Source organism: Nicotiana tomentosiformis, chromosome 4, assembly GCF_000390325.3.
Source record: "Nicotiana tomentosiformis chromosome 4, ASM39032v3, whole genome shotgun sequence".
NCBI lineage: Eukaryota > Viridiplantae > Streptophyta > Magnoliopsida > Solanales > Solanaceae > Nicotiana > Nicotiana tomentosiformis.
In genome coordinates, this window is record NC_090815.1 from 100,907,759 (window position 1) to 100,917,399 (window position 9,641).

Here is a 9,641-nt window from a genome sequence, read left to right on the forward strand (position 1 = left end):
TCAAAATGAGCAAAATAAGCGCTTAGTAAAAAAATACTTATGGGCATAATTCCATGCCTCAGGAAATCCATTCGCATTTGTCATCACATCCTCGGTTTTGATGTAGAAGTAGCTAATCCAGAACCGACGTCCATCTTCACTGCCAAACTCTTACTTCCTCGGTGACGAAGATGCAACATTGTCCCCTATAGAAACTGAGCGCGAAGAGGTGCATCAGGTGGCGAAGGAAGATCCCGCGGCCGACCAATTCTGTATACTTCGTCAACATGTGGATGAGTTTGTAGATATAAGGTGAAAGTTGGACCGGGCAGACGCCGTAGTGGCAGCAAAATTCCTCCGCCAATGGGAGAAGAGGAAATGAGTAGCCCACATAGAACGGATACGCTTAGAATGCGCAGTATCAAGTGCGATGAATCTACACCACGTCACGACTAGCTGGGACCAGATCGATATGGGCCGGAATTTTAAACTTCGCCCTGAAATTAGTAAGGGAAACCACGTCCATCACCGATTCCGTGGCCTCAGGGTCGTCCTTGGGCGATTTTGAAAAGTCAGATCTAGCCTTCTCGTTACGGAAAATTATTTCCTCCACCATAGAAAAGCTTTCATCCTCCGCAACAATGGCAACCCCATCGTCATGGGGAGGCATGCGCACTGCCAAGGGAATAGGGTCAAGTACCCCCCCAGAACTGGAAGACGCGTTAACCATCATTGTTTATGAATAAAGGTGGTGTAAACACAGAAGAGTCAAGAGTAGCAAGAGCCACCAGAATCAGTGAAAGCTAGAATATCGAAGTAAGATCAAAAGAACAAGGATTCTGAATAAGGAAGGAAGAAGAAGGTGTGAAGGTTCAATATTTAGATTGCAAAGAGTAAGGCAAAGGATTTTGTATCCCTATTTATAAGAGTCCGTGCATCAATATCGAGAAAGAAAACCGTCGTTACCTAGCTCAGGAATCGAAGCGGCAGAGGCACGGGAAACAATGCAAGGTATCGGAAAAACGCGTAATAATGACGTATGTTGACATGATATCACTCTAAAATGACGTGACCCTGGGTTGTGGCTCATGGAAGACAACGTTTCCACCCCGTCTGAAACGCTACTACTCGACCTGCTCATCTAAACTTCTCAATCATAACTAACAGAGTCTGCTCATCGAGGTCTCCCAGGGTCGACATCAACAAGCGGAGGGACTAACTGTATAGGTCAAAATATGCCTCAATAGGATTTAGCATGTAGTGGTATTATGGAAGGTGATGTGGTCGGGGTCGACTAGTAGACAGCGGAGCTCGTAGCCGGGCGGTCAATAACGGCCGAGGTCAAGTACCAAGGACGGTACTAACGGCTAGTTTTTGTAATAGGATATTTAAGGGAATATTCCACTGAATATTCTATGTACTGGTACTTTTAGGGTTGACTAGGGATATGTCCCATATAAAGAGAAAAAGAGATAAGGGGAAAGGGGCATGTAATATTTTCTTTCTGATAAGAACGCTTTTTGAGAAGAAGACTCTCTCGAAAAAAAAATACAAACTTTATCTTTCTAATAAGATTCCACCATCCATTATTTCAGACTTTTCTATCAGATCTGAGAATAGTTTCAATATTCTAGGATTTATCTATCACTTATTATTGTCATATTAAAAAAAAAATTCTAATTCGATATTGGGTGAATCATTCTCCTTATTTACGTTAATGCCATTTATTGTTATTTATTGCTTGATATTCTTCCATCATTACTCTTCTTGAAATATTGAATGTACATGTATTTAATCCCCCACCAACGCTACCCTGCGTTATTCGTGTTAGCAAGTTATAAATCCAGGAATATTATTATCAACTAGGCTTAATCCTTCACTATATAAAATTAATTAGTTTAATAAAAAATTTACACGTTTTGGTCGAACTATAATCTTCGTACATCTTTGCCAATTGATATGTATAGTAGCAGTACAATAACGAACATGACATGCTTGCCAATTTCAAAGTCGTAAGCTCTAGAATGGTTACAGCGTTGTCTATTGCCTCTGTACTTTTGGTGCAATTCTGGTACGTTGACTTTGAGAATTTTTCTTTCTTGGGAAATGATAGAGATAAGTAGATAATTCCTGTTTGTAGTATTATATAAAAGGATTAATTAAAGATAAAGAACTTTGTTCTAGTGTTTAAGGGAGAAATCTGTCTAAAGTCCTCTTTCAAGTAAGTATACTGTAGTTTTGCTTAACTTTCTTAAGGAGTTATTAATTCTGCTTTTGCGATTTAAATTATCTTTTCCCTGTTTATTAATTTTTGTCATTGTGAATGGACACGTTTAGTTGACTTTATGAATTTTTTTGGGGGGCTTCAATTCTAAGGACATGAAATGATTCAATAAACTAAGCTACATTTTGTCGATGGTTTATCATAAACAACCTCTCTATCTTCACAAGATAAGAATAAAGTTTGTGTACACTCTACCTTCCCCAAATCCTATTATATGATATTACATTGGGTTTGTTGTTGTACTTAGAATGAATTTAAAAACCTAACCTTTGTTGAGGTGCTGAACTAGAAATATTTGCTAAAAGTAATATAATGCAATATTCAATGAAAAAACAAACAAGTAGACTTCCTTTTGTTAAGTGGAAAGTGAGTGTATATATGGTGTGATTGTGTGGTTTCGAATGGTATAGTAATATTCTCCTGGTCGAATGAATACTAAGAATTTTTCCTTCTTTTTTAATTTATAAACGACGAATTATGTAGATTCTTAAGGGACATTTTGACAGCATTTTTGCCTGCCTTAGGTGCAGTTATATGATTTTCAAGAACCCCATTTGTCTCCCACTATACCACCTTCTATCGGGTACTACTGCATTGGGAAATTGCTCTTTCAACGGCCACTGGAATTACAAAGGTGTAATTGTGTTTATTTTTTTTCTTTTTGATTTCTCACCCGATATTTGATATTCACCTTAAAGGCTCCAATTAATTCAGTCGGACCGCATGAGGCTTGCAATTGTTCTCCTTTTACTTTAATACACAATATGTTAGGAGGGTTATTTAATTGAGGTTGCAAAATATATTCTCACTGTTGCATTTCATGTGACATAGTTCAGATTAAAAAGACTAAGTTATTTAATTTCGATTGAAATTCAAATATGAATTTTTGAGTTTCTTAAAATAAAATTTATCTGTTTAATACATAAAAAGTGCTAAAGAATCAAGAGTTAATAATCTAAATGTCAACAACATAAAAAGAAATATTTGCAAAAATCGCAATAACAAAAGGCTTCTTAGAATCTCCAAATATATAGTACTAGTTACACATAAAATGGATCATAAAGAGTATGAAGTATGGATAAATATTTTGGTTTTCTGACTGTTTCTTTATTGTCCGCCTAAGCAATGATTCATGCAACTGAAAATATTACTTTAAAGTTGCATATTTTAGCCTCCACGGCCTTTAATTTTAACGTTTTCCTTGTTTCAGCATGATGAATTATTTAAAATGTGTTTAATGAGCACATTCGAATAATTTAAATATGTTCATGAGTTCATCTCCCACCACCAGTTCCCTCGACCCCCAAAATTATTTTAAAAAAAGATGTAAGTTATACTAATAACTTAAGTTCAAAGTTAGACATATTTATCAGCAATTAAACGTGCCATGTCAACGTTCAATGCTAATAAGAAAGTAGAAAAGAATTATATTCTTCCACTTGTTGAACATATTAGTTTATCCGTCACAACTGCAATCAAATTTGATATTTTTGTATATAATGAGAACTGATTCATTATAAAAATTTTAGGTAAACCACCAGTTAATATTACAACCAATTGGAAATTCAGCGTAGCTCCTTTTGGTAGGCTGCTCAAACTTCCGCCATCTACGTGGGGGGTTTCATTCCTCATTATATATTCTCCGCATCCAATCTTATGTACAACAAAAAATATTTTTTTAAAGTAATACAATCAATTTTTATAATTCTATTTAAATAATGTGTTAAACTAAAGGAGGTAAGTAAATTGTAGAGGGGAAACATATGAGAATTAATAAGTATTTAATGACACAAAATGACGTTATAAATAACGTGAGATGCTTACATTACGGTGAAAGCAACGGGCCAGCAGACAAGCAGGAGGCGCCATTCGAGGAAGGAATTAATACGATGTGCTTTCCCTGAATACTTTTTTTTCCTGTAAATTTTAACTTTATGTGATGACAATATATAACACATTTAAGTAAAACAGAATATTAGGTAGTCATTAGTGGCTAATAAAAATATAGTCGGTGGTCCTAATTTAAAAATAATCATATTTTAAGATGCAGTGAAAAAGTTGAAAAAATAGCTACATGAACTTGAGGAAATGTTTTTGGTGTTCGAAGTGTTGCAAGTAAAATTTCAGAAAACATGAGTTTGGAAGTTACGTCAGTGGCGGCAGAACCAGCTATTTATATAAGGAGATTATAAAAAAATAGGATATCACAGTTTACATTTAAATGTATGATTTAAAGTAACTTTTGAATCTCATTCACTATAATACTTGAATTTTTCTTCATGTCGAGGGCTCCAACAACTCATATTTAATCAAAAAAAAATTATTTTTACCCAATTGTCATAGTATAATAATTTGATTAAACCCACTTCATTCTACTAAGTTAAAACATAAAATTTGCCATTTTTTGAGATTATTTAATACTTCATATGAAAAAAAAAAGAAAAAAAAAAGAGGGTCACTACTCTTGCATTTTAGTCATCCGACTATTCTTTATGTCTTTTCCAGAGAGTGGGGCCGGTGTTTAGTAAGTAGAGTAGGATAGGGATTGGCGGCCCACTACTCCACAGGGCCGTACCACCGCACGATTCCCGCAATTGATTACGATAACGACCTTCAACTCTGAACTGGACTGGGCTTTGATTTTTGGGGTCTCTTCTCAGGCCCAACATTCGAGTTGGAGATGTATCATTTTCATTATCTTGCCCATCATAATCATTTTGACAGAATTGCCAAGTTTTAAGAAAATTTTGTCCGTCTCATATTTTAATATTCAAATTTATGTTTTTGGTAAAGCTTTTACTTGTATTATTATTACTACTAACTCCAAAGTCAAGTTAAGTTTCTAGAGAGTTTGGAAACTAACAGACCTCTCAATGTTACTGATTTGACATATATTCATTCTTATGATCTTATCCGATGTTCTAGAAAGAAGAATTGATAAAAGTCATCTTTGCAATTCACATTAAAGCCCAAAAACAAGTGTCAATTTGAAGGGCTCCAAAGTCCACACTAGCCCAAGTTGGTGAAGAATAGTGGTTTGTCCACTTTGATGTTTGGGCCGAAATTTTGAGGCCCAAATGGGAACAGCATCTTCAAAGGAATATTCTAAGGGATCCAAAACAAGAAAGGGAATGCGGTTACTCTATAAGCTCCACCCTCCAAACCTCAATGTTTTTTTTTGTTTCCATCCAGCGTTACCTGCATTGGAGCCCGACTAAATTCATATTCGCGTCAGGAAGTCCTATATTATGGTGTAAAGCGCTCTAACAAAGACAACTTCATACCCAGGGCTCGAACTCGAAACCTGTGGTTAAAGATGAAAGAGTACTTACTACTACACGAGTTCATTAAAAGCAAAAGTGGATTATGGCATCATTGGTCTATCAATTATTAGTAAATTTAATTTTGTTCCTTGTGATATATGACTTAGTATACGTAACTTTAATGTATTAAATGTGTATTTTTCATCTTTTTATGTAGAAATATATCATATTCAGATGATATTTATAACTATATTACTGTCACTATATGAAGAAAATATACAAATTTAACATAATATATGGAGAATTAAGTAGGTAAACAGGTTAATAATTCTAATAAATTTGTGAATATTCACAAGGGATTTTTATGAAAAATTGTCTAATTTAAGGAAATTTTTATATATGATACTCTTATCGACATATTATTCTACATTTTATCGCGTATGTAATCATACATAAATTTCTTTTTATAGCATAATATTAGTAACTAAATTATGTATTAGTTATATAAAGATTATTAATCATGCACGGTTTTATACCGAAAATTAAACGACTTATAGGTAATATAAAATTTTATACAAAAATAAAAATTCTCTTATATTTCAATCGAAATAACCCTTGGAGATGAGGCACCTTCAAATTTTGATACCTTTTTTATTATAAAAAAAAGTTCCTCACAATATTGTGGAAATAAAGTTTATTGCCAATAGACATGTTAATTTTACTATTTTGGTTGAAAACTATATCAAGGAGTATAAAATTCAGCACTCTCTCCCAGGTAAAACATACTCTAATTATTGAGCGGAAAATGGAGAGTGAAATTTGTTAGGGTCAACGGTGACTCATCAGTTTGTTCATCAGCAATTGTCAGCTACTGTTTAATTCAAATCCCCATTTTCCCCTCAATTTTACAGTTAAAAAGGGTTTATCAAAATCTTGACACAATTTTGTTTGCACAGAGAGAAAAATGAAGGCAGAAACAGTAACACTGGTGCTGGTGAACTTAGCGGGAATAATGGAAAGGGCGGACGAATCATTGTTACCTGGTGTTTATAAGGAAGTTGGTGAAGCACTACATGCTGATCCAACGAGGTTGGGCTCCCTCACGCTTTTCCGGTCCATGGTTCAGTCCCTGTGTTATCCTCTTGCTGCTTACTTAGCTGCTCGCCATAACCGGGCCCATGTTATCGCCTATGGTGCTTTTCTTTGGGCTGCCGCCACTTTCCTCGTCGCTTTCTCCTCTACCTTCTCTCAGGTCTGTCTGTTACATAAATACAATTCTCATTTTTGATTTTTTGAATTCATTGATCCAAAGTTACTCCTCTATTAATATCTTATTTTCTAAACACTTCGGGAAAGATGTCCAAATTTACCCTCTACTTTTGAGTCTGAGTTGAAATTACCCTCCGTCATACTTTAGGTTGGAGCTCCATTAGGATCGGATGTTAAAATTAAGATATTTTGCAAAGCATGAGGGTACTTTTGACCTCCTCTTCTCTTGATTCTATCGAATAAAGAGTGTGTTTCAATTCGAGTACCACTAGGTCTTTGGATTGTGTTTACATTTGCGTGCAGCACCTCCCCACCATCCCCCAACTTGTAGTCCATTGATGTACATATGCGAATAGCATTCTAGGAAAACCAACTGATTAGAATTATGGATATGTCAACGGATTCCTAAAGTTATGCACCTTTGCTTGATAAGGTGGCAGTATCGAGAGCTTTAAATGGGATAGGCCTAGCCATAGTTGCACCTGCTATTCAATCTCTTGTAGCTGACTCGACTGATGATGACAAACGTGGGATGGCATTTGGATGGCTACAGCTTACTAGCAATATTGGTTCAATAATTGGTGGGTTGTTCTCCTTAATGATAGCGCCCGTTACATTTTTGGGAATTCCTGGCTGGAGGCTCGCATTTCATCTCGTTGGGATCGTCAGCATTATTATTGGTATTTTGGTTCGCTTATATGCAAATGATCCTCACTTCCCAGATGGCCGTCTAAAGGCTACTGATGAAGGTAATTGTAAATCCTTCATGTCGGAAGTGCAAGGTCTCGTTCAAGAAGCAAAATCGGTCATAAAGATTCGATCTTTCCAGATTATTGTAGCTCAGGGTGTTACTGGTTCTTTTCCCTGGTCAGCTTTGTCCTTTGCTCCAATGTGGTTAGAGCTTACTGGACTTTCCCATGAGAAGACTGCTGTACTTATTGGCTTGTTTGTGGTTGGAAGTTCCGTTGGAGGACTCTTTGGAGGCAGGATGGGAGACATGTTATCCCAGCGCCTACCAAATTGTGGCAGGATAATTCTGGCGCAAATAAGTTCAGCTTCAGCTATTCCCCTATCGGCAATCCTTATGCTGGCTTTGCCTGACGATCCTTCCTCGGCATTCATGCATGGTCTGATCCTGTTTATTACAGGATTCTGCATATCTTGGAATGCTCCAGCTACAAACAAGTAATGATCTTCACACAACACTTCTATTGTCCATTTCCTTGCCTTTAGAATTCTTTGGTTAGCAACTCAAAATGTTTTGATTGGAGTGGTGGAAGAAGAGATTTTGGTCAATGAAGTAAATTAGTCATTATCTAATATCTAAATAAGGCCTAAAGAAAACACATTATTTATAGGAGTGAATGATTGGTACATGAAGTTGTAGAAGGAGTAGTTTGTTATTGTGTTGCCAAATTAGAAAGAAATATACCCGTTTAAAGTTAACTTGTGAGTAGATCATTGGTCATGAAAAGGGTGAGGATCGAGTTCCTTCCTAAGGTTACATTTCAGCACTCGTTGTGCATTGTCAGTATGAATTTCTTGATTGCATATTATGCTGATGTGCCAACAGTCCAATTTTTGCAGAGATAGTGCCTGAGAAGTCAAGAACAAGTATCTATGCTCTGGACCGATCATTTGAATCTGTACTGTCGTCTTTTGCTCCCCCTGTTGTTGGACTACTGGCACAGAATGTGTACGGTTATAAACCAGTTCCTGAAGGTGTTGAAAGTATTGCGACAGACAGAGGAAATGCCAAAGCTTTGGCACAAGCGTTGTTCGCTTCCATAGGAACTCCAATGGCATTATCTTGTGTGATTTACTCTTTTCTCTATTGCACGTATCCAAGGGATAAGGAGAGGGCTCAAATGGAAGCACTGATAGAATCAGAGATGCAAATCATGGGCTTGGATACTTCTGGTACGACTCGACAATATTCACAAGCCAAGTCATCTGAATCCGAAGAGCACCTTGAAGACAGAATCATTGTTGAAATGGATTATGACGAAGATGGACTTGATTTTGATGATGATGATGATGATGTTGAGAAGACATTAGTCCACCACCACCCGACCTTTTCTCAACTCGACCAATAGCAGTCATTATCAAAAGAATCAATAATTTATGGAGCGATTTATCATAGATAGTTATCATAAACAGTGGCGAAGCCACATGGTCATAAGGGTGGTCAATTGACTATCCTTCGTCGAAAAATTACACTGTGTACATAGGTAAAATATTACGTTTTAGAGGTATATAACACATATTGAACACCCTTTGTCGGAAAAATATTTCACTTTTAAATTTGAACACCCTTGGAGAAAATCCTAGCTTCGCCACTGATCATAGTTGTAGAGCAACATAGATTTCCCTTTCATTCTTTCGAGCTTCACAATCTGTGCCTTTTATTACATGTAACATCATTTAGAGTATCTTCCTGCTATGTGACCATCTTCTTCTTTTTTCGTATCAGTGTTGGTTCTCGAGAATGGAAATCTCGAGGTTAGATTGATATAGATCAGCAGTACTCAGAAAACATACTGTATAGGGACTCCTCTTGTACCTCTGTCGCCAAATCTGGAATTAATGCTGGGAACATTCTTTCATTATAATTTGTTCTTCTCTAAGTATTATACTTGTACAAGTACAGTACATCCTTTTCTTTTCCTTGTTTTTTCCTAGTGTGTTAAGATGCCGAATAACGGCACATGAATTGAGCACTTGAAAAACTGAAGGATGTATCAAATTTATTTTTGCTACGAAGTGTTAGGACGCTGTGAAGGAAATAAATAGTAGCAACCAGTACATAACTATAGCACTCATGTTCTCCCATCAGAAATATGAAG

General features: G+C 36.2%; 1 protein-coding gene across 3 annotated transcripts; it reads left to right on the forward strand.

Moving 5' to 3' along the window:
- Positions 1-6,306: 6,306 nt before the first annotated feature.
- Positions 6,307-9,428, forward strand: LOC104109763 (uncharacterized). 3 transcript variants are annotated; one of them, XM_009619119.4, is made up of 4 exons: positions 6,342-6,389; positions 6,483-6,778; positions 7,229-7,980; positions 8,369-9,428. In XM_009619119.4, exons 2-4 carry the CDS (start codon positions 6,491-6,493, stop codon positions 8,889-8,891), a joined length of 1,563 nt encoding a protein of 520 aa, XP_009617414.1. In that variant the 5' UTR covers positions 6,342-6,389; positions 6,483-6,490; the 3' UTR covers positions 8,892-9,428. The 3 variants fall into 3 exon arrangements, with proteins under 3 accessions (XP_018630960.1, XP_009617414.1, XP_018630959.1); XM_018775444.3 differs by having other exon boundaries at positions 6,307-6,778; positions 8,383-8,536; XM_018775443.3 differs by lacking the exon at positions 6,342-6,389 and having other exon boundaries at positions 6,638-6,778; positions 7,236-7,980.
- The last annotated feature ends 213 nt before the right edge of the window (positions 9,429-9,641 follow it).

What these genes read in the sequence shown, in the direction of transcription:
- LOC104109763 (XM_009619119.4), top strand. Translation starts at nt 6,491, where the DNA reads ATGAAGGCAGAAACAGTAACACTGGTGCTGGTGAACTTAGCGGGAATA. An exon ending in TCTCCTCTACCTTCTCTCAG is followed by an intron (nt 6,779 to 7,228) that starts GTCTGTCTGTTA and finishes TTGCTTGATAAG; the next exon opens with GTGGCAGTATCGAGAGCTTT. An exon ending in AATGCTCCAGCTACAAACAA is followed by an intron (nt 7,981 to 8,368) that starts GTAATGATCTTC and finishes ATGTGCCAACAG; the next exon opens with TCCAATTTTTGCAGAGATAG.